The 26029-nt window shown below is 34.2% G+C and overlaps 3 protein-coding genes across 5 annotated transcripts; 1 reads left to right on the forward strand and 2 right to left on the reverse strand.

Annotated features, from left to right (window-relative positions):
- On the forward strand, positions 1464-9101 carry LOC109362909 (probable LRR receptor-like serine/threonine-protein kinase At5g10290). Of its 2 annotated transcripts, XM_019608994.1 has the most exons (13): positions 1464-1645; positions 1741-1791; positions 2656-2789; positions 3111-3243; positions 3421-3492; positions 4094-4237; positions 4345-4416; positions 4512-4577; positions 5186-5256; positions 5359-5502; positions 6070-6411; positions 7635-8029; positions 8587-9101. In XM_019608994.1, the coding sequence occupies exons 3-13, from the start codon at positions 2711-2713 to the stop codon at positions 8899-8901; spliced, it is 1833 nt and encodes a 610-aa protein (XP_019464539.1). In that variant the 5' UTR covers positions 1464-1645; positions 1741-1791; positions 2656-2710; the 3' UTR covers positions 8902-9101. The 2 variants fall into 2 exon arrangements, with proteins under 2 accessions (XP_019464539.1, XP_019464538.1); XM_019608993.1 differs by lacking the exon at positions 1741-1791.
- LOC109363030 (50S ribosomal protein L29, chloroplastic) lies at positions 16068-18681 on the reverse strand. The gene is made up of 2 exons (XM_019609192.1): positions 18271-18681; positions 16068-16433 (listed from the first exon to the last, which is right to left on the reverse strand). The coding sequence occupies exons 1-2, from the start codon at positions 18616-18618 to the stop codon at positions 16251-16253; spliced, it is 531 nt and encodes a 176-aa protein (XP_019464737.1). The 5' UTR covers positions 18619-18681; the 3' UTR covers positions 16068-16250.
- LOC109362914 (CMP-sialic acid transporter 5) lies at positions 20652-25827 on the reverse strand. 2 transcript variants are annotated; one of them, XM_019609003.1, is made up of 8 exons: positions 25568-25827; positions 24406-24454; positions 24089-24315; positions 22401-22599; positions 22168-22311; positions 21569-21643; positions 20914-21110; positions 20652-20878 (listed from the first exon to the last, which is right to left on the reverse strand). In XM_019609003.1, exons 1-7 carry the CDS (start codon positions 25672-25674, stop codon positions 20949-20951), a joined length of 963 nt encoding a protein of 320 aa, XP_019464548.1. In that variant the 5' UTR covers positions 25675-25827; the 3' UTR covers positions 20652-20878; positions 20914-20948. The 2 variants fall into 2 exon arrangements, with proteins under 2 accessions (XP_019464548.1, XP_019464547.1); XM_019609002.1 differs by having other exon boundaries at positions 20652-21110.

The following is a 26029-nucleotide window of genomic DNA, read 5'->3' on the forward strand; positions in this document are numbered from 1 at the left end:
TAAAGAGATACCTTATAACTTTGTTTTTTGTTTATACAAAATAAGGAATTTAAACTTAAAATGCTGTAAAGACTCAATTCCCTACCAATTCATCCAACATTATATATATATATATATATATATATATATATATATATATATATATATATATATATATATATATATATATATATATATATATATATATATATATATATATATATATATATAATGTTGGATGAATTGGTAGGGAATTGAGTCTTTACAGCATTTTAAGTTTAAATTCCTTATTTTGTATAAACAAAAAACAAAGTTATAAGGTATCTCTTTAATTTGTAAATATCTCTTTAAAATTAATTTTATCATTATCACTTATAATAAACTTTACATATTCATTTTTTAAATATTTACTAAATATAACTTTTATTTATGTAAAAAATAACAACATTTATTAAATTAGAAAATAAGAAATTAGAATGCCAATAGGATGATTGTCATATGCAAGATTATTAAGGATGATTCTCAACCAATATTTATTGTAAAAATATTATAAGAATTTACAATATTTCTTGTAAAATATGTATAGGAGAATCGTCCTACTGGCATTCTTACAACTAATATTTTCTAATTTAATAAATTTTTTTATTTTGACGTAAATAAAAGTTATATTTTACAAGAAATATTTAATAGAGAATATTTTGTTATAATTTTACAAGAATTTTAAATATTTAAAAATGTTTAATTTTTTTTAAAGATGTACCCATTTAAACACATAGAAAATTTGAAATAATCAAGACCTAGTATTAAGTTTTTTTCTCTTCTTTTCTTTCACATTTACACAAGACATCAAACAAATACTACGGTTAAAGCATTTTTGTCAATAAATGAGCCAATCTAAATTAGACAAGCTACTAAGCTTAAATTGTACCATATAAGTTAGCAAATGTTAAATATATGTATAACCAAAAAAATGTTAAAATATATGTAAAACGTTATAATTTTTGAGTGAGATATTTATAGGATGAAATAATATATCTTTATACAAAATCCTTATAAAGTTTTTTTACACAAGAATATCACATGACATATATGTTATTTTTTGTGGTAAAAGAATATATATATATATATATATATATATATATATATACACGAATTATGAAAGAAGGCACCCACCTAAATTTTGATCCAAAAAATTAAAATAAAACTCCCCAAATTATATGGATGACATTTTCCAAGCAATAATACCAACCACCCATACACAACACAAGTCCAACCCAGCAGTCCAACCCGAAATAAAGAAAATGATGGCCGATAATTATTGCAACATGCAACCTTCATTATTAATTACAAACTTTAATCTTTCAGCACCACAATAAGATTAGAAACTTTGACACTATCGGTCAAATCTAGATTAATAAAGAAAGAGAAAAAATATTTGAAAAACAATTTAATAGTTATTTAAAACAGTAAAGTGTAACTAAAACAAAGATAAAGAACCAAAGGGACAGAACCTTTCTGTTTCAGATTTGCTGTCATACCTCTACTTTCCAACTTCTCTCTTTTGCTTTACTCACTTCTTCTTCTTCTTCTTCAACTTCGCCACGGTTCTTCTTTCCCGTTCGCAAATAAAGGACAAAATTGTCTTTAAAGTAATTGTATTGATGAGGTAGTTGGTGTTTCATTTTTATTTTATATTATTATTACTATTATTATTTGTGTTTGATGTTAGCCTCAAAACAACTATTGTTTTGTGACATGGAGGTCATAGCTTCAAATACCGGAAACAGTCTCTTCATAATTCCGACCTATTAGGTCCGGACATTGTGAACTAAGCTGTTCATTTGTGTTTGCTGTGAATAGTGTATGTTAGTGTTCTGCTTTTGCTATTACTAATCTATGGCTGTTTGATTCGACTTTACTCTCCCCGTTCCTTTATTTTGCTTGCAACTGCTTAATCGAACTTTCTGGAATTCTTCTGTATGTTTTGGTGATTCAGATACAGTGATTTCTGCACCCTTTTGTTTTGCTGCTCAACTTCAATACCAGTGCCATGAGTTGTACTAACTGATCAATTGACTTAAATATTGTTTAATTAATGATGAAAGATGATGTTTCTCGATCAATCAGAATCCGTGGCACAGGGTTGTGACACACTTTCTGAGAGAAGATGTTATCCCGAACTTCTTTGATTTAGTTGTGTCTTGAGCCTGAGAGTTGAGACTGTTTTCATGACCTTGCTGCCCCTTTTATCTCTTTTTATTTTATTTTATTTTATTTAATAATATTTTCTTTTGCATCCTTTATGAAGAACTTATAACCTTCTCCCTTTTTAGACGGTGAGAAGTATCAATTAGCTTCTAGTTTGGTTGTCCATATTTTTTCGTTTTAGGGGGTACTAGTGAGTGAAATAATGAGTTTAGACGTGGCTATCAAGCTCTATGCACTTTTCGAATCGTCAAATAGTTTTTGATCAATGACTGTGGTACACTCTATGATACAACATGACAACCTGTTTCTTTAGACATGCTGAACTGCTTGGTTGATCATTAATTACCTCAGATTACAATTTAGTTGTTTTCCCTTTCACCACTCTGGTAGTTTGTTTATTTTTATGGCATGTAGTACTGTTAGTATTCATTTCTCACAGTTTAATGTTTCGATGATTCATCACTGCAGAGATGGAGATTACTCATACGCTAGTTGATAATCGTGGACATTGTGACAGTTGTTGATGCCAGTAAAAATGGACTTCATATTTGTGCTTTTTCTATTGGGCTGCTTATGTTCTTTTGTGTTGCCTGATCCACAAGGTATAATCTTCTGAGCACATGGTACTTAATTAATTTGAAAACGCATGCATGCTACATAAAATTTAACTGCTATAATTATATTCATATTCTTTTTGGGGGCTAAAACTCAGCTTCTGTAACTTTACTTTCCATTTCATTTATGACATGAATACATATATCAGTTTGTTAACAAAATCTGATGATTGAATCTTTCTTTTGCAAGCTTTCAGTTGATTTATTATGGATTTGAAAATATATGTCTGTCTGGTCATGTGAAAGTTGCAGTATTTTGTACTCTTGGTATTAGCTCCAGTAGGTTTGTGATGTTCTTATTCATTACAGGAGATGCGCTATTTGCATTGAGGAGTTCATTGAATGCTTCGGCCAACCAACTCACTGACTGGAACCAAAATCAAGTGAACCCTTGTACTTGGTCACGTGTTTACTGTGACCTAGACTACAATGTCGTACAAGTGTAAGACATTCTCTATTGATAGTTGTTTCGTTTAAAATATTTGATCTTCAGAAGACTTTGATGGTCATTAGATATTACCTTCATTGTTCGCAGATAATTTTATATTCACAAGTATTTGATTCTTTTATATCTTGAAGTTGTGCATGTTGTATAATTGTATAAAATGCTTTGTTGCAGCTCACTAGCATTTATGGGATTCACAGGAACCTTGACCCCAAGAATAGGAGTTCTGAAATATCTTAAAACCCTGTAAGTATATAATATAAAATATCCATTTTTATCCAAAAACAATGTGAAATATCCACACAATCTCAGTCATATCCATAATGCAGATTTGTTTTATTCCACTCAATTTTGATGACTTGGAAGTTATGAGATAGGTTCAATTTGTTTGTTGTTAAAAACCATTTGCTTCTGAATTTTGTGCAGCCCTCTTTTTGTCTCTGTTTTATTGGCTAGTCTCATGACTCTCATTATTGGATTGTTGCATTCTAGTGTTGAGCTGTGAAATTATATATCTCTCTGTCTCCGTGTATGTGTGGGAATAGTATTAATTTGGTCATTTTTTAAAAGTTAGGATGGCCATTTTGTTAATTGTGATTTTATTCATATTCTCATTGCTCATGGGTTCTTTTTTTGTTAATATTGCAAAAGTTCATTTTTTTAATGAACAAGCCTGAGGGTTGTGAGGAGCTAAATGCTCAATTAGTGTTACTGTAGTTCATTGTTTAGTTTTGCTATGCTTTTTGTGGGAATTTTTTCTTAAATATTTATCACTGACAACCGACAAAGAAGAAAGTAAGATTTGCAAGTGTAATCCATTGATACATGTTAAGCATTTATCATGCAGTTCTTTGCAAGGGAATGGCATCACTGGTGGCATACCCAAAGAAATAGGAAACCTAACAAATTTGAACAGGTTGGATTTGGAAAACAACAGGTTAACTGGCGAAATACCATCATCTCTTGGTAATCTTAAAAGGCTACAGTTCTTGTAAGTATGACAATTGATTTTCTGGGTATTAAGGATGTCTGATGACTTAATGAGTCTTAGCATATGTTTTTATAGTGTAATGTTTCTTTTTTTTGTCCTGAAACCAGGACATTGAGTCAAAACAATCTCACAGGGACTATTCCGGAATCACTGGCCAGTATCCCAAGCTTGATCAACGTGTAAGTAAAATTGTAGTTTCTAGAAGTTCATAGGTTACTTCCAAGTATATTCGTTATTTTAGCATCTGGTTGATTATTCAAACTTCTATTTGCAGTCTGCTAGATTCAAATGATCTCAGTGGTCAAATTCCAGACCCGCTTTTTGAAGTTTCTAAATACAAGTAAGGATGCTTTGATGGAACATTTAGAACATCATTGAACATGTCTTACTGTTAGATCCCTTTGGACCATGTGACCCACAAAACACTTGAAAGTGGTCACATATGTAATTATGTCCAACCATGGAGTCAAAATATACAATTTCAATTAACAATTATTATTACCATATTGCAATCCAGTAGTAGATGATGATTTTAATTGCCTTCCATTTTCTCTGGTTCCACTTTTTTGTTTCCATTTGAAAGATGGGTAATCATGATCATCACATATTTCGTTTCAACTAGCTAAGTTTAGTTCTCATAGCTTGACTATTTTCCAAATACTCATTACTTAATATTGAATGGTAAGGTTATAGAGAAGAGGCAGTTTTTCCCAGTCCAGAAATAAAGTTTGTTTTTTATATACTGCTGTTGCACCAGCCTTGTTGGGGTAGAGTTTATATTTAAGAAAGTTTAAAAATAATTGGGAAGTGTAAAGGAACTTTGGTCACCCTAAAATATTAGGCTTTTAGTTATAAGCTTGGAACCAGTGTTATTTATATCTCTAACAATGTTGCTCATGTGCAAGCCCTTTGAGCCTGGTGTTATTTATTGACTGTTTCTTGTTGCAGTTTCACTGGAAATAAGTTGAATTGTGGTGTGAATCGTCGTCACCCTTGCACATCTCACAATGCAGATCAAGGTTACTTGATTGGAATATTTATTGGTCCCATTTTGTAATGTATTGAAGTCTATCTCCCTTTCTTGGCTACTAGCTGAATACTTTTTCTACTATACTTGGCAGGTTCATCACATAAATCGAAAACTGGCCTCATAATTGGAGTTATTGTAGGGTTAGTTGTTATTCTTTTCCTTTGTGGTCTGCTGTGCTTTTGGTGCAAGGGTAGACACAAGGGCTACAAGCGTGAAATTTTTGTAGATGTTGCAGGTTTGAGTTTCTTGTTTACTATGCAGTTTTCCTGCGAGTCTTCTCTTAAATGAAACAAGGATGTTATTATTTTTGTTGTTGTAGAATTTGAAGATATTGATCTGGAAAGTCAAACTATGCATTCAGTTTCAATATTATAATCTCGCGAGATAATATGATATAACAATATGGCACATGCAGCACTATCATACACATTTTATATTGATTTATATGTACAATGTTATTTCTCACCTCATTATGTATATTGTATAATCGATGCACTGGAATTGCACTGGTTAGTTATGTGGTGTTCATTTTATTAATTAGTCTTAGTTCCTCTACCATCTTGCTTTTTTGTATGACAATATTCTTTGGTCGTGTTTTTCCTTCTTTTGTTGCCCCTACCTCTGTGCCACACTTGATCAAGCTAGAGGAATTTGGGTAATTCCTTTAATTGTTGTTGTAAGAGTTTGGTGAAAGAGTGTGGTAACCGCATTAAAATTGAGATTGGTGTGAATGAAAATTAGCTAATTTTTTAATTAGCTCTAACTATGATTATCTTCGTACTATTATTTCTTGTATTATTAGGTGAAGTTGATCGGCGAATTGCATTTGGTCAACTAAAAAGATTTGCATGGAGAGAACTACAGATAGCTACAGACAACTTCAGTGAGAAAAATGTTTTAGGACAGGGAGGCTTTGGAAAGGTTTACAAAGGTGTTCTTGCTGATAATACTAAAGTTGCTGTTAAAAGGTTGACTGATTATGAAAGTCCTGGGGGAGATGCAGCTTTTCAGCGTGAAGTTGAGATGATAAGTGTAGCTGTCCACAGGAACTTGTTAAGGCTGATTGGGTTTTGTACCACTCCAACCGAGCGGCTCTTAGTTTATCCCTTCATGCAGAACTTAAGTGTTGCCTATCGGCTAAGAGGTATTTAGTTATCATTCAAATCGGCATTACTATTCTGCCAAGTATAGGATTTGATTTGTTGTAAAGGAGAAAATTTATTTATTTATTGATTTTGTTACTGGGATTGGAGAGCCATTTAGATTGTTGAATATCGCGAACATAACCTAACATTTCATGTTACGTGCTACCAATTTTGAAGATTATCTAACATTTTAGGGCAAGGTTTTTAATACATTTAGAACAAATTAGGTAATAGTATATATTAATGTATATGTATATGAAATGACGCAGGAAATAATAAGCATAACAGATTGAAATTAAGTTTCTTCTTTTATATTTTCCTTTTACACATTTATTTATTTACGGACTATTTAAATCATAGTTATAAAAACCGTTTCGTACCGGCCGGTTCAACCGGAAAACCGGGCCCCTAACCGGTACGGTACAGGTGTTGAACCGGCCGTTTATACACATATTTTTTTTAAAAAAAAAACTTAAAAACTTAAAAATCAATTATAAGGTGACCCATCTTTCCAACTCTTCTTCAACCCTTTTCAAGGCACATACTTCCAAGACATACTTAGATTATATCTTTTGGTTCCGTAACATTCGTGTGTAATCTCAGTGACATTTGTGTAATCTTGGAGTACTGTCTGAAGATAGGATTTGGTAGAAAAGTATAGTATTCATATGAGACAACTTTGACTCTTTCGTGTTAAATATGAAAACTCCAAATTTATATTTTGTGGTTGTTAAGTGATACTTTTGGATTGATATATGTTTTTTAATTTAGACTTTGAATTTGTTAAAGACTTAAAGTTGTTTATTTATGTGAATTTTGAGTAGATTATAAATATGGATTATAAATTTGAGTATCTACCTATTTGGAATTTTTTTTGTTATAGGTTTATATATTATATAAATATAAGTAGGTATGTCCGGTTTAACCGGCATGCAGTTTAATTACTGAACCACTGGTTGAACCACTGTACCACTATACCAGTACCCTGACCGGTTTGATAACCGGTATGGTTTTAACAACACTGATTTAAATTATTCAGCTTTGTGTTGCCGTTACATACAACATTTATTTTAAATGATTATAACCAGGTTATGTTTATTAAACATGTATCCTTGTGATAGGACTTATGGGTGGGTAGATTGGATGTCCCTGATTTATTTTGTCTGGTTGTAAAACTTGGCATCATTTCGGGTGATATTTGACTGTGTGAGTACTGATGCAGAAATCAAACCTGGGGAACCTGTTTTGGATTGGCCTACAAGAAAACGAGTGGCTCTGGGAACAGCCCGTGGCCTGGAATATCTTCACGAGCATTGCAATCCTAAGATTATTCATCGGGATGTGAAGGCAGCTAATGTCTTACTTGACGAGGATTTTGAGGCAGTTGTTGGTGACTTCGGTTTGGCAAAGTTAGTAGATGTTCGGAAGACTAATGTGACAACTCAAGTTCGTGGGACAATGGGCCACATAGCTCCTGAATATTTGTCCACTGGGAAGTCATCAGAAAGGACTGATGTTTTTGGTTACGGGGTTATGCTTTTGGAGCTGGTTACTGGACAACGGGCAATTGACTTTTCACGTTTGGAAGAGGAAGATGATGTGCTATTGCTTGACCATGTAAACCTCTTTTTTTATATCCGTGCCTTATTTCCTCCCGTGTGTCTGTTTGTTTCTTCTTTCTTGTGTTTGTAGCATGCTTGGAACTTGTGCATCACTCTTGACTCTCCAGTGGTTTGGTGATGTTAACTTCGGCATTTTTTAACATGGATAAGGATCACCCTATTCTAGCCGCTCCACGTAAAATGAGTATCATAACCCACTTAGGCTAATACATATAGACGAAGAGTAATGATTAATTGATTATGGTGTGCCAGGAGAAGTTCTTGTAGTTGTAACTAACTGCATCTCTTCGTTCTAATCTAGCTGGAAATTAGTTGGAGAGTGTTTATTACGTCTTGCTTTTGATATTTTAGAAAATACACACTTTGCTTGTAATCATCCTCTGCCTTGTTAATATTGAAGAAAAGGTTAGGTGCAGTTTCTTTAGGTAGAATTGTGCCTTTTGTACATGGTGCTTTGTGTTTGCCATCTTCAAAAAAGCAAACCCTGCATCATTACCACTTTGAGTTTATACTTTTTGGTTAATGTTTTTGCTTTACTTTCGTGCTCTACAGGTTAAGAAACTAGAACGGGAGAAAAAACTTGATGCTATTGTTGACCGCAACTTGATTAAACATTACAACATACAAGAGGTAGAGATGATGATAAAAGTTGCACTACTCTGCACGCAAGGAACGCCCGAAGACCGTCCGCTGATGTCCGAGGTTGTAAGAATGTTAGAAGGGGAAGGGTTGGCAGAAAGGTGGGAGGAATGGCAGCATGTCGAGGTCAATCGGAGGGAAGAATATGAGAGATTGCAAAGAAGATTTGACTGGGGAGAAGATTCAGTTTATAACCAAGATGCTATTGAATTGTCTGGTGGGAGATGAGATCTATAAAGTTCGAACCATTTATGTTTTAATGTCTATTTTTCTTTATAAATAGGTTGGCTTGAGTAGAGATGAATGTTTTATTGTATTGTAACTGTAAAAAAGGGGGAACTGAGTTGCAATTTTGATGTTCCATTGGTGCTTGTGGTATGATTTTTGTAGTAAAACAGGTATTCATTAGAAAACTATTTTTCAGTTGGGCGGATCTTGACTTTCAAGTTTGTCTTTAAAAAGTCTTGAATGTGGATCAAAATAGAATCTTCCGGGATAAAATTTAGGGACTAATTTAATTGACAATTGAGGATTTGAGAATCAAATTTGGGTTAAATATCAAACATTACATCTGTATAGAGTTGAGCCACCACTTCCTCCCATGCTGATGAGTGATAAGGACTGAGTTGTGAACTAAGAAACCTAGGAATTATTATTAATTCGAAGGATCCAAACAAGGAATAGGGAATTCAAGAAGAAGAAGATGAACTCCGAGATTCTTTTATTACTGGAAGAAATTGAGTTACAAGAATGAAGAAGAAAGAATTGAGAGAATGTTGCCAAAAATGTTAACTAACTAAAGAGAATGCCCAATCACAGCTTTATAGTTTCAGCTTTTACAAAAATAGGACACCTGACACTTTAACAGAATTAACTAACTAACTAAATGTTTATTCCTTATCATTGCCCTACTCTTCAAAAAATCCTTGTCCCTGAGGATTCTTCAAGGATGGAAAGAAGGAAACTTTTTTATGATCTCATAGTGGAATTCCCATGTGGCATCCTCTGCTGGTTGGTGCTTCCACTTGATCAACACTTTAGTGACAGCTTGGCCTTTTCTTTTGACTATGGCCCTGTCTAAGATGGCCTCAGGTTCATGAACAACGGTGACTTCAATGTCTTGTAGGGGAAGTTGAGTAGAGACAACTACTTCTCCTACATGTTTCTTCAACTGGGATACATGGAACACATTATGGACCTTTGATTGAGGGGGCAAGGTCAATTTGTAAGCCACTGCACCAGTCTTATCTTCAACAGCAAATGGGCCAAAGTATTTTGGAGCCAACTTCTCATTCATGCGATTAGCTACTGAAGTTTGTCTATAAGGATGAAGCTTAACATACACCAAGTCACCTTTCTGAAATTGTCTGTCTGTTCTGTGTCTATCAGCCACTTGCTTCATCTTATGTTGTGCTCTTCTTAGATGGAATTTCAATACTTTCAACATCTCTTCTCTCTTTGCCAAACTTTTATCTATCAATTCAATCTTAGACTCACCTGGCAGATAAGGAAGGTAAGTGGGAGGGGGCTGCCCATACACAATTTCATAAGGAGTAGCATGAATTGAAGTGTGGAAGGTAGTATTATACCACCACTCAGCTAAGGGAATCCATTTGGACCAATTCTGTGGAGTATCAGAACTCATGCATCTAAGATATGTCTCCAAGCACCTGTTGACAACTTCAGATTGTCCATCTGTTTGTGGATGGTAGGCTGAAGAAAGTTGCAATTGAACACCTTGAAAAGCCATCAATTCCTGCCAGAATTTGCTGATAAAAACTGCATCTCTGTCACTTGTAATGGACTCTGGAAAACCATGTAATTTGAAAACATTGTCTAGAAAAGATTGTGCCACTGAACTAGCAGTATAAGGATGAGAAAGGCTCATGAAATGGGAAGCCTTGCTGAGTCTATCAACTACAACAAAAATGACAGCCTTTCCATGAGAGTTAGGCAAACCTTCAATGAAATCCATGGTGATATGCTGCCATACGTGTTCAGGAATTGACAAAGGTTGAAGTAACCCTGGATAAGCTGATGTGTCATACTTACATCTCTGGCAAGTGGAGCGTTTCTTGATAAAATCTTGCACATCATTGGTTAATCCTTTCCAATAAATAACAGATTTAACCCTTTGTAGTGTTGCATTTTTTCCTGAATGTCCACTTGCAGCTGAAGTGTGCATCTATTGCAAGACTTCATTCCTCAATTGAGTATCCCTTCCTACCACCAATTTCCCTTTTCTTCTCAGTTCACTTCCATCCCAACAGTGATGCTTATGTGAAGTAGGATCCTCCTGCAGTTGTTGAATTAGTTTTTGAATATCAACATCAGTGTTCCAAGTTTGTTTAATTCTGTCCATCAACCCTGAGTCTACTGTATGTACTTGAATGTGATTAAGTTCCATCCCTTCCCTTCTAGACAAAGCATCTGCTACTATATTTTCCTTGCCTTGCTTATAATCAATTGAGAAATCAAACTCCATTAATTTAACCAACCACTTTTGTTGAAAGGTAGTAGTCAAGTTTTGATCTAGGATATACCTCAAACTTCTATGATCTGTTTTGATGATGAAGTGCCTATTCAGGAGGTAGTGTCTCCATTTTTGTACTGCAAAAACCACTGCCAACAACTCCTTTTCATATGTAGATAGAACCTCTTGTTTCTGATTCAAATATCTACTAATAAAAGTTAGGGGATGGTTGTCCTACATCAAGACTGCCCCTATTCCTTGCCCTGAAGCATCAACTTCAACAATGAATGTCTTAGAGAAATCTGGTAAGGCCAACACAGGAACTTGAACCATTGAATCTTTTAACTTCTGGAATGCTAACTTAGCATCTGAAGTCCAGCTAAAGTTATATTTTTTAAGCATAACAGTCAACGGTTTAGCTATTCCTCCATACCCCTTCACAAACCTCTTATAGTATCCTGTTAAGCCTAGAAATCCTCTCAACTGTTTAATGGTTTGAGGTAACGGCCACTCTGCTACAGCTTTGATCTTGGAAGGGTCTGTTGCTACACCTTCCTTGGAGATGAAGTGACCCAAATACTCAACCTTTTCTACCCCAAAGTAGCACTTTGATCTCTTGGCAAAAAGTCTTTGTTGTCTCATCACCTTAAGTATTTGTTCAAGGTGCATTACATGGTCTTCCATACAGCAACTATATATCAAAATATCATCAAAGAATACTAACACAAACCTCCTGAGAAATTCCTTGAATACTGAGTTCATAAGGCTTTGGAAAGTGGCAGGGGCATTAGTGAGCCCAAAAGGCATCACTAAATACTCATAATGGCCTCCATGAGTCTTGAAGGCTATTTTGTGGACATTATGAGGTTCCATTCTGACTTGATTGTAACCAGACCTCAAATCTATCTTAGAGAAGATGCTTGACCCACTCAACTCATCCATAAGGTCTTCAACTAAAGGAATTGGAAACCTGTCCTTCATTGTGCCTTTATTAAGCTCCATATAGTTCACACAAAGTCTCCAAGAACCATCCTTCTTGCCTACTAATACCACTGGACTGGCATAAGGACTGTTGTTGTTTTGCACCACCCCTGACTCCACCATTTCCTGTACCAATCTATCAATGACATCTTTCTGCTGACCAGCATATCTGTAAGGTCTTTTATTTACTGGATTAACCCCCTACAACAATGGAATCTGATGATTATGGCCTTCCCTCATAGGGGGTAATTCCTTAGGTTCTTCAAATATATCTGCATATCGATCTAGTACTTCACTAATCTGCAAAGCTAACTCCTCTTGATTAGCATGAGTGGTCAAGATTGTAATAAACATTCTTCCTCTTGACACAATTGTATCATTGATAAATGAACCCCATTCTCTAGAGTTCTGCCCAGTTGTTGATTTTTAATAGTTTTGACATCAGTATGTTGAGCTCCCCTTAACACATGCCTTCTTCCTTGAACCTTGAAATCCATACTCAGCTTGTCAAAATTCCAAGTTATGTCACCCAATGTTACCAACCATTCAACTCCTAACACCATATCACAACAACCCAAGGGAATCAATAGCATATCAGTTGTGAAATTTGTATGCTGCAACTGCCAAGTAAATCCCTTAGCAATGGATGAAATCTTGATCTTGTTACCATCAGCTACTGTTACAGTCACTGGCTCCAACTTCTCAAGCCTGCACCCCAATTTTTTTGCCATATTAACATCCAAAAAATTGTGAATGCTGCCACTATCTATCAAGATATGCAACTGCTTCTTCATGTGACTTCCAGTGACTCTCATAGTTCTAAAACTAGAGATTCATGTGAGTGCATTAACTGAGATGTGAGGCTCCCCTTGTTCCTTATTCACACCTTCCGTCTCACACTTATTTTCCCTTTCTTCATCACCCATCTCATTTGTTTCTATTAAATGTAATTGTAATTTTTTATGCGTCAAGCTGTGTTCAGGGGTGTATGGCTCATCACAAAAATAACACAACCCCTTTGATCTCCTCTCATTCATGTAGGTTGGTGTTAAACTTCTAGGCCCTTTTGGTTTACCCTTGAATGCTTCAACAGTGTTGTCAATTGAAGTAATGGGTTTTGGAGTTAGTATAGGCTTAGAATGAGTGGCTGTCTTGGTGAACTTGCCCATAGCATGATTAGTAGGACTCTGGGCACTAGCTGATTCATACAGTTTTGCTAGTGAAAAGGCCTGTCTCACTGACTTTGGATTAAACATTCGAATAAGCATTTGAATGTCATGGTTGAGTCCCCCTAAAAAACAACTAAGGGTATACTCTTCAGATAATTCTAGTCTACTGATGATGGCATCAAATTCTTCATGAAATTCAATCATTGTCCCCTTCTGCCTTAACCTCATGAGTTCAGCCATGGGGTCATCACATACCTCCCCAAATCTATCCATCAAATTTTTTACATATTCTTCCCACCTTGGCCATGCTTGAGCCATGATCATTGATTTGGCAAAAGCATGATACCACTGTAAAGCCTTGCCTTCAAAATGAATTATAGCCAATTTAACCTTCATGTTTTCAGGTGTATTATCTATCAGAAAATACATCTCACATTGGTATAACCACTGATTCACGTTTTCACCATTAAAGCGTGGGAAATCTATTCTAGCTAACCTTGTTCCACACGCATAGTGAGAAGTCTGGCTGTCACCTGAGCAAGAAACTCTTCTTGCTGGAATTTTGTTAGTTTCGTCTCCTTTTTCTGATAGATCTTGTTTCAGTGCTTCTGCTATGGTCTTCTTTAGGGATTCATTCAATGTCTTCTGAATGTTCCCCACCAATTCCACCATTCGCAACTCCATTCTCTCAGCAAAACGAGTTTCTAAACGATCCTCCATTTCTCGCATCGCTGCTTGATTTCTGGTGGATTCTACCATTTGCACCCAAGGAAGGAAACAGCTCCTGATACCAATTTGATAAGGACTGAGTTGTGAACTAAGAAACCTAGGAATTATTATTAATTCGAAGGATCCAAACAAGGAATAGGGAATTCAAGAAGAAGATGAACTCCGAGATTCTCTTATTACTAGAAGAAATTGAGTTACAAGAATGAAGAAGAAAGAATTGAGAGAATGTTGCCAAAAATGTTAACTAACTCAACAGAATGCCCAATCACAGCTTTATAGTTTCAGCTTTTACAAAAATAGGACACCTGCCAGTTTAACAGAATTAACTAACTAACTAAATGTTTATTCCTTATCAATGAGCCACAATATACTAGATAACCACCTTTTTCTAATGATATGTTTGGTTTTTGGACATGAACTGAACGGGTTTTCTGTCACCATTTTTTGGGACTCTATCTGCAACAAATTAAGAAAACGTTCATCACTTACACTCAACAAAGTATCATTGTGTTTTATAATTTAATTGTGACTGAAGAACACTAATGATAAAGTGTCTGGAGTATTATTTACCTTGCAATTATGAACTGTTTTAGAACCATTTTCACCACTTTATCAGTTGAATCAAGTATATAAACCTTTAGAGGTATATGATGTTGGTCCAACTCAACCCACTTTATTGTGTATCTTAGGTGAGAACACTTTTCCTTGGACATTGAAAAGTGAAAACACTGAATTTACATTGTGTGTTGCCATTGCAACACATGAATCCTCCTTTATGTTCTGGATTCAATGATCATAGTGTTCAATATCCATTTCTCTTCACACCCTTTTGGAATTTCTGCATGATTGTTGTTCTTTCTTCAGATCCTCGTTCAAAATAGTGTTGAAGATCAAAACATGGGTCATTCTTTGTTTTGGAAATGACATCCACTCCTTTCGGCTTGGCATTATTTTCCATGTGCAGTACCACAAGCCAATGGTGAAGGTAAGTTTCATTGAGAGATATAGGATTTCCGTTTTCATCAACTAATTCAGCATAAAAACGTTTGATCCCTAAATGTCCCTTTGGGAATTCAATAAATATTTTTTTCCACACATAATCGTGGTTCCAATTCTAGATTTTCAGACAAAAATGTATCGGACTTTACATTATCATTTCAGTATGCTGTGTTTAATTGTAGCATTAGTACCATTGATATTGGAAGTATGATAAATCTCACATTGGCCTGAAATTCTGAAAACCATTACTATAGTAATGTCATGAATATCATCTATAGTGCAATTTTGTTTATGTAATCTGAAACATATTTCAAAAATATATACATAAAACATAATATAGCTTTTGATAATAATAAAATCTGAGATTCACTAGATAAATTTAAAGTAAACATTCTCATGCGTTAAAAGATAAGAGGATGGCCATGGCAGATACTATTGAAGTTTGGAAATTAGGATTGCTGATAATGAAGAAAGTCATGTGTAACTTTTTTGATGTCAGTTTAATAGATTATAAATTGTGGTTATTGACAACTTTGGTGGTGCAGAATGCAGATACTGGCACATCTGCTATTCATAGATAGCAATGTCTTTATACAATTAGTACAAAATTATCAATTTTTTGAAAGATGGATTAAAGTAATACAATTTGAAATTTGAATAGAGTAAAATCAAAAGCGTTTATCTAATTTTAAGACTAAAAGTTCTTGTTAAGATTTCATCTCAAAACCAATTGGCAATGAGAAGAATAACTCAACAGTTATTTAAACCATTCCCAGGACAATGAGGCAAACAATGTAGTACTTACTTTCCAATATGTCCCCTCTACATAAGCCTGCCGGACCAGGCGAAGGGTTACCTTTGACCTATAATAACTAAAGGGCATCTTTTGGCCCATGACAACCGGAAAGAAGTTGGGCTCTGACTCTGATACCATGTTAATGTTTCATCTCAAAACCAATTGGCAATGAGAGGAGTAGCCCAACATATATTTAAACCATTCCCGAGACAATGAGACAGGTGATGTGAAACTTACTTTCCAACCGTGAATCATGATCTTGATAACCATGTCTCCTTTTGCTTACATAATTAGGAAAAAAACGTCACTTATGGAAAGATATAATACAGGACATACAAACGTCCACGAAACCAAGAAAATTATGACTGAACAACATTTGAAGTACTAATAATAAATGAAGTCTATGACCTTGCACATTTAATGAGTTTGCTCATGCAGCCTTTTCAGCTTCTGCAGCCTCTTCAGCCGCTTCTTCCGCTCTAAGCTTTAATAAAAGAGGAGATGGTCTTACAACAATGTTTTTCTTCCATTTTTTATCAAGCTTTCTGGACAATCTCTTATTGATACCCTCCTCAATCTCTCTTTCTCGCTTCACAGTAAGCATTCGAGCAATCTGTATAGACATTAAAAGTCACATAACTCATCAAAACATAGCATACAGAAATGTAGTCACATAATCAGTATACAAGAATTACATACACAAAAAGTCAGACATCGATCTATTTACAGCTCAATAGAGTCAAAATTTTAATGCAACCAACTGAATATAAGAAATTCAAACTTAGACATAGCATATTACAATGCTACAAGAAACTCAGACTTATTACAGCTAAAAGAAGGGTTCAGGGACACACATGTGGCTATGACTAGGAGTCAGGTGACATCATGTTCGAACAAATGAAGTAATAGACATTGTACACAAGTTTACAAGCAAAAATTTAAGCATATTTAACTGCAGTGCATCTAGTGGAAATATTGATAAGAGGATCGACTGATCATGCAAGTGAAAAACTTAGTTCAACTATTCCTACATGTTGAATTTCTCTGAATGGTATGCATATCTGTTTCTCAGAGGAACTTCTTGTTCATATATTTGTGACGAACCTATCGTAAAATCAAATCAAAACGTTCTAAATAGAAGCAGATTAATAAAATAGAAAAGTTGGCCATCATATGAATCAACAATTTCCAATTCTATATATGTTTGTGACAACCTTATCCTTAAGCTTGTTGGTGGTCAAACTAGCAGTTAAGGTATAGCTATTGACACTCTCAAAAGCCATTCACACTCCACCTTAACCAAACATAATTTTATAAAATAAAACTTATGATTGGTTGATAAGGAGTGTGAATAAGCATAGCAGTTATTCAAACTAGCCGTTATTCAAAATCCTATAAATACTCTCAACATTACAAGATGTTTCAAACCACCAATCTCTACAGTCTTCTTATCAAATTGTGTCAAGTGTTTAACTATCTATCTCTCCTCTCAATGGACCCTTGCAAAAATCCTCCAGTGGTATATTGAAAATGTTATCCCTGATGACCTGAAGAACTCATGAGGTTTATCCCTGAAAGGCAAAGTCACCAACATCGTGGCGGCTCCTCCAGACACAGAAATAAAAGAAATCATACAGAAGAGAAGCCGTGGAGAAGGAGATGCTCTGTCCAGTGATTATTTGTCTGAAAATTCAACAAGTAGCGAAGAAGACACATCCTACCTACTATGGTTTGCCCAATTGGTATTTGGTAAAAAAGCAGGCAATAGGAATGCAGGAGCAAAACCAGGTGAAGCATCTTCTTCTCGCAATGCCGTAAATGATACATTAAAAGAAGCACTCAATAAACAAGTTGAAACCATGGCAAAACGTACACGTGAATTTGAATGTTTCAACCATGCAAAGGAAGAAGAAAACAAAAGTTGTTAAAAATGAATCATGACATTAATAAGAAGACTATGCCTGGTCCGGATGAAGCAAACAACACCCAAGCTACTTAGCTCTCAACTATGTAACTGTTTCAGTTACTAATTCCATCTGTATTTAACCATAACTAGATTATGTTTGGCTAACCTTTACTACAGCTAGTGAACTAAGATTTTTCTTCTGCATCTTTCAATTCTCATAGTTCCTAACTTCACAACCATGTCAATTTTTGAAGTCGTAGGTCTAAGATGACAGATAGACAACAACAACAACAACAAGATCATGAAACAGTATACAAAGTGATTATAGAAAAATGTGGAATTAACTAAGATGATTCTGAAGTTATTTAAAATGTTGTAACATGATTATTAATTTATTATGTATTTTGAATAGTATCTATACCCCAAAAAAAATACCGTCACTCCTTTCATCCCAATTATACAAATTCCAAATAACATACCTTATTTTTGAAATTAAATAACAATTTCAAAGTATGAAACAAGTAAAGTAGAAGAAAGAGAATACCCTCTTTCTCATGCGACTGAATTCGCTAGACTTGAAGTCATTACGAGCTGATTTCTGAAGACGAAGCATTAAAAGGTCACCTTTAAGATCAACAACCTCTTCATTAATTTGTTCAGTGCTTAATTTTCTGATTTCTTCCATTTCCTGTTCTCTCTTTGCCATCATTACTACTGATACAGATGCAGTGCGCTTAGTGGAGGGAATGGAACATAGCACTGTACGGTGACGGAGTTGAATGCCATTAAAGGAGGATTTGGAAAGGAATAATGGCTTTGGAGGAAAGGAAAGTGTGGAAGAAGAAGAAGAAGAAGATGAAGAAAGAGAGAGGTTAAGGGTTAGGCTCAGCATTTTGCTTTCTACTCGACCAAAGTAGATAAGAGACCTTAGCTTACTCCTTCGTTCTATTTTAGTCTTTCCTTGTAAATTTTTGTCGCTAGCAATTTCATAAAAATGGGTAAAAAAATTAGAAACTATTAGATTCCAAGTTGAAGGGTTTGATTTAACATTTTTTTTTGAGTGGCAGTGAGGAACCTTAAAATGAATTAGTTTTTTACTTAAACAAGTAAGAGATTACAAACAAAATTACAAAACGTGAGTGAAAATAATATGGTGGTCGACTGAAAAATTGGTAATAAAAATATTTAAAAATATATTAATTTGATATGGGTATATATCTGTTGTCTTATATTTTGTGTCATTCTATGTCCTATAGGCTTGTGATTGGTCAGAAAAAATATATTTAAATTAAAATTTAATTATTAAATATTTTTCTCACCAATCATAAGTCCATGGGACAGTAGATGTAGTCCCATTTGATAAACGGCCAGTGAGTTCATAGTTCGATCTCATTCTGACCTTACTAACTCTTGATGTTGCACTACTGCAATAACCCCTCTGAACACCTAATGTAATTCATGATATTAATAGTAGGATCAAACACTTACGATTTATAGTGGATTAATGGTGTAACTTTATTTTATAAAGTCAACCACCTAGTACCAGGATTTGTTCTGACTCCATCCCATGAAATACACGTGTGGAAATCTAACTAACCTTTTCCTTCTTTTATAATGAGGGTGATAAATAACAAAATTATGGAGAATAAACCAGACTAGAAGTGAAGTTATAAAGCACATTTTTTATAATGTCTTAAGGTAAGGTAGGTGAAAGAATACTACATAAACTAGTTTTTAATCTAAAGTACATTATAAATACAAGCTTCTTAATATATATTTTTATATCTGCCAACCCATTTTTCTATTATTTGGAATGTAATTATGTATTTAAATAATCGAATAACTTGCAATTAGTTTTGTAGGTGAAATGTATAATCCAGGCATAATCATTCAAGTAAATTTATTATAAACCGACTAATGTTTGTCATTCAAACCGTTTGTCAAATGCATTTCTTATTAAAACACAAAATAGTAGATATTATAAACCAAATAATGATTTTTCTTTGATATGACGAAATTGAGAAAAAAAATATTGAAGTCATAAGAACACACTTAAAGAAATATCATTACAAAATATTTTTCTTCCGTGGGTAAATAAAAAAATGTTACAAGTTGCAAAGATAAGAAGGAAGACACAATTAAGAAAATAATATGGAATGTGTAATGGGAATAGGAACATTAGATTATATGATTTTGTTTGTAGAAAATTAAAAATAGTAAGGGCAAAATAATAAATTACAAATTACTCAATGGGGGTGGCTAAACCATGTTTGGTGTATAATAAGTATAGATATGTTGCAGAAGTAAATTAAGAGTCTGGCATTTGAAATAAAATTAAGAGACTGACATTTGAAATAAAATTATCTAAGATTCAATTGGATAGTGAATTATCTATATCATATTTGGTGGAGACTCTATGATACTTCAAACTTTAGACATATGTCCTTTAGAACACAATTAAGATGATGAGTTTGAATGAATAACATCTAACTTACATGACTTTAAAGTTTAGTTCAGTCACACTCTGCTCCTTGCATTGAGTCACTCTAACAATCATCTATTTTATGTTCACACCACATTTTTTTGGTGTTATATGTGAATCCTACAAAAAAAATTCTTGTACAATATGCACACTACTTTCGTTATACTATTTTTTGACCATTTGACATTTAACTTTTCAGTAGACTCACCCTTCATTTTTTCTTCAAAGATGAACTTTTATTCCAAAAGGTGTAAAGAAAGAAGGGCCTGATGAATATTTATTCAAAAGGTTTAAAGAAAGAACATATATCTATCACTCACAGTGAGAGTTTTTTAGTTATCATGTTTTTTACTTAAATTTTTTCCAATCAATCATAACAAATGATACAGGACAAAAAAAATCAGTAATGTGCAACAGCATTTCTATTGCAATCATTCTAATGCTTTAGTTCATTCCAAATTTTATCACACCAAAGGTTATACATGCATTGTATTCTATAACATGAATTTCTAGTCGAACAACACTTCTCACATTGAACATAAATACCTCCTTCATAAGTTCCAAAATCCAGAACATTACAAAAGTAGGCTCTGCAAAACGTAGATGGAGAAGATCTTGAAAATAGTGTTCACCTTCTTCTATCATTTACAACATGCTTGTATATTGTAGATAAAAAGCAAACGCGTGTCGGCGAGGAACTAATGAAATAACTTCCCATCCCTATCTATGATAATCAGATTCTATGATTTCTTCTTCTTACCCAGGTATGGGTATTTCTGGTATATTGAAATGCTAATAAGGACTAGTGGAAGAGCAGCAAGGCAATATATGGAAGGTGGTTTTCCTTCAAAAATGAACTGTAGTAATGCGGTCACACATAGAGCAGAAACAATGACGAACCCCTGCAACCATATCGAATTAATGCCCATGTAAGTACTTTTGTACAAAACAGATAAAACACAGTTTTATCCCCCAATTTTCCTAATAAAATGATTTTGAAGTAATGAATGATTATGTGTCATGTGGGGCAATTCATTCCTCAATTATTTTATGCTGTCTAGTAGATTTTTACACGTTAGTACCAAAGGCCTGTGCAGTTACTTCCTCTAATTACATCAATAAAGAGAAACAATAGCTTTTCTTGATAAAACAGCAATCATGTGTATTAGAATTTAGATTAAATCCCAAAAGCCATAGTAAATGTAAGCAATATACTTTAAGCATCAAATGCATGCAATCTGTTTCCACCAAATTAACATGGAAACATTGCAAACTAACAGCAAAAATCAAATCTCCGTTTTTACCCCCCCTGTGTGGATAGTGCAATCAAAACTAGTTTAGTTGGCAGAGTTAAACTAACCTTCCTAACACCACCAGCATAGCTTGTTACTAAACCAACAAGAATTCCACCAAGGGCATTGGAAATTACTGGGATCTGAAAAGAATCAAAAACAACATCTAACTCTTTTAAGCTGATATCAATCAATATTTATTAAAGGAGCCATCACTCTTGAGTTGCATATTGACAAGATATGCCCAGAAAAAGGCACTGAAGTAGGTTGTACTCATACTCAACAATTCAGTTTAACTAGAGATTTGTAATCAACTAGAACCTTAAATGTATGGTAGTTAAATACTTAATCTAGTATATACAAAAACTAGAGTATTTTTTTTCTTGAATCACAGTTCAATGGCATTTTAGTTTGTATTTGTAATCCAAGTGAGACAGTCAATATGCAGTCCGGGTATAATCAACAGAACTAATACTAGTACCCAAAGAAAAACAAACTTGCACTGATTACGCACATGCTTAGCAGAGGGCAGAATACCAATATTGAACCTTTCAGTTTGCTAGACCTATGTGATGGTTATATTGCCTTCTGTAAATGTATAAGCATGACAACAATCTACCAGTTATAAGAATTATATCAAAAAGTCAAATATCAGTGAGAAATTTACCAAAGTTAGAGGAGTCCAACCATAGAAGAACCCATGTTGTCTTATAGCTTCCCCATCTGGAGATTTCAAAGTGCTCGCAAGCAAACATAGACTTCCAACCATGGACATTTCTATAGTCATTAAGTATGATGAGTGTTTCTTAACCTATGATAGAAGGAAACAATAAGTACAAAATAAATACTAATCAATTTAGGATACTTCAATTCGAACAGAAAATTGAAAGTTCTGGTAACCTGAGATGCCCATTGACACAAGGCAGAAGCCAGCCCAGAGAGTACTGAAGCAACTAATACAGGAACAATTCCATAGAATAAAATGTTATCAGCATTACCACCAGTAGAACCTTTGCTAGAGCCTTCACCAATACTTAGAAGAACTGCCGCAGCTATTAACAAGAACAAGGCTCCAATTTGCTGAATTGATTGTTTTTGCCTGAAGAAACCATTATCAGATGCTGTGTACACCAAAATCATTTAAAGAAAAAAACTATCTATGTCTCAGTCAAAGCCATAAAATAAAACAACCCCTTTGATATAAAATATGTAATCTGGAATAGAAATACTGAGGGCCTGGCGTTATATACTAGTGGTGATTCTTAACCGAGAAAACAAGGAGAAGGGAGGAGGCCAAGGGGGTTTTAAATTTTTTAAGATACATCTTATTTTTAGTGAGAAAAAGTTCAAGAGGAGGGGATTTGAAGGTCAGGGCATAGTGGAGGCCTCAATAAGCACTTATAGTTAGTACTATTGAAGGATCACCAGCAACCACTGATAAGACCTTTGAGTTGACGCAGTTCGATCCTACAAATTAAATCAACTAACTAACCCTAATTAGCAGTTTATGAAATTGATATTGACATACATGATAACTAGCAGATCATCAGAGCATTTGAACACAGTTAGAATGCTAGTCTAGATTCATTAGCATATAACACGTTAGAATATCAGTCAACTTAGATAATGACTACAGTTAATTACTGTTAGTTAGCTATGTAATTAGTCCTTGATTAGCTCTTGTACTTAATGCAATTGTATTATAACATCAATAAGGCGGATTATCTGAACACGAGACACGATTTCTCTCATACACACTCTTTCAGCTAGATTTGTTAGCATAGCAATCTAGATTAGTATTCAAGGAAAGACTGTGTGATGGTTAATTAGTCTTGTCAAAAGAATTTATGGTCATATAAGAAGCTTTAAGAGTGTTTATAAACTTGAAAGGAAATAAAATAAGTTTGCTAGGTATATGAAATACGTCATTTTAACATGTAAGCACTAGTCAAAAGAAAATATTCAACTTGAAGGACATAAACTTACGAGTTTCTTGGTTATTATGGCAAATTTCACTTTCAAAGGGCGGCACACTGAACGAGGCTCCCACCTAGTGGGGTATGAGAATGGTAGATTTAGGCAGCCTTATCCCACAAGCGAAGAGGTTGTTTCTAGAATTTGAACCCACAACCCCTTGGTCACTAAGCAGCAACCCTACCGTTGTGCCAAGGCTCACCCTCTTATACCTAGTGTTCATTTGCAACATAAGAGTTGGATTTTCTCGAGAAAAAATTAAAGGATTAGGGCACATTCTGTTTCCCTTATTTTGCTGATAAAGTAGCTACAGGATGCCTACCAGTGGGATAGAAAGCTAGAGGAGCAATAAGAAAAGAATGAGACAAATGGAGGCATCTGTACTCAGACTATCTTTAGTCAGATAACAAGCCCCAATCCTCCTTTTCCCACAGAGGTACCCCAAAAAAAACGGAAAATATAAAACCCCATTGTCATAACAGGTCCTTGTTGAATGTGACAGAGTTCCCATTAAGTTTCAACCAATAGAACATCAAAACTGAAGATAACTAACATATCCTCAACAGGGAGGGGGGCAAACGAAAATATTATGGACAGTAACTGCAGGAACATACCTCAATATGAAATAAGTAAAGAATGCAGTGAAAATAATTTTTGTCTGATTCAGCATCGAGAATGTAAGTGAATCAAGGTTCCTGTAAGAAATTTGCAACAAACTATTTTGGAGTGCATATATAGCTGCTGGAAGTCCTGATGCAGTCAATGCCCCAATCAATGTCCACTCTTTATACACTCTCCTCAGACTACCTTCCTTTGCAATGAAAAACACTGCACATATAACCTACAAGGCAGATTAAAGAGATACATATTTTTTTTCAAATAAATGATAACAGGAGCGGGTATAGTATAGGTTTAACAGTTCAAGAGTTACCTTTGCAAGCTCACATGTCAAAACGGATGAAGTCACAATAACTTCACGTCTATGGGAAGAAGGTAAAATCAGTTAATAAGACATGCTTCACATGTACAATTAAAACATGTTACTTAATGATTTAATTCACAAGGAAGTTAATGACTTTAAAATCCATTAATGACATGAACATTTTATTTTTTAACCTGAGTTAGACATGGAAGCATGGACACTTTAAAATGATTACCATACCCCTGTTATCAGATGCATAGCCACATTGATTACACAATCAGATATGACAGCCTACATCTTGTGATTTTTTATTTTTTGAATTTTTGTGGCAAATGACTAACTTTTTAAGACTGGTACCTCTTTTTAGTTTTGATTTCAGGAATTTTTTTAGGAATAACTATGTAGTAAATTGTAATGCATACATTTTAAACACAAACACTAGTGCTCATGTCATGTGTTATATATTACTCGCCATATATTAATCATGTAATTCGTACCATAACTGTATTATATCCTTTACTTTTAGAATTTACTGTGTCCTTGTATATGTACTTCAAAAAACTGATGACAAACTTGCCTATGGGGGAACCATAGATACAAGGAGTATCTCCTAATTCCCGATCCTAAAGCAACAAACTACATTCTGATAAAAATCAATTCCAGGTCACATGCATACAACACAAACAGGAAAGCACTATGCTTAAAACGCTATGTATGCTAAAATAGATTGAGAAAATCTGCGACGATAATCCAACACTGGTTTCTAACAACACCAGAAACTAAACTGATAAACCAAAACATGGAATTGGTTGTTGATTTCCAATATAAACTCGTCCTGACCCACATTTCCACTTTCCCAGACTAACAACATATATTGAATTACATAAATTCCTGATAGCCAATACAATACAAAAACATGCTTATTTCCAAAAGGGCTCAATTTACAAAACCCATATAGAATTTTATCTTTGATTATACGTAGTCCTTTTTCTTTTCCTTTGTTTTTAGCAGCATGTTTAGCTTAGGTATTTGAATTATGTTAATCATGTTATCATAATCCACCAAGTAGTGATTATTTGCTATGCTCAACATAAAAATGATTAAATTAATTTTAAAAAAGGATAAAAAGTAAAATAAAAAATAGAAAAAGGAAAAAGGGAAAGAATATAACCTGATGAAGCGTTTAGAGATCAAAGGTTGAGCTCCATATTGGAGAGTGAGGAGAATGGAATAGAACAAAACCCTTCCACCCATACCTTGCGATTGAGGTGGCGCCATTTAAGACTTGGATTTGACTTGTTTTCTTCCGATTTTGAATCTCTTCACTCTCCGTTTCGTTCTTTTCTTTTACGCCCAAAAAATGACGCCTTTTATTTTCAGGAGAAAGGTATTAATGTTGCTTGCAAGGCCAAGTAAACGTCATCGTTTCGGGAGGCAAATGGAGCTTATTTATGTTCGGGTTACATTACATAAGAAATGTGAGCATATGGTTTCATGACTTTAATATGTATGATCAATGTAAAGTTTTTATATTTATAGTACATCATTCAATATTTATTTGTATTATTTTTTGAATAATTAATGATGATTGATATATAAATAGTAAATAATATATTAATTGTATAAAAATTGT

Source organism: Lupinus angustifolius, chromosome LG12, assembly GCF_001865875.1.
Source record: "Lupinus angustifolius cultivar Tanjil chromosome LG12, LupAngTanjil_v1.0, whole genome shotgun sequence".
Lineage (NCBI taxonomy): Eukaryota > Viridiplantae > Streptophyta > Magnoliopsida > Fabales > Fabaceae > Lupinus > Lupinus angustifolius.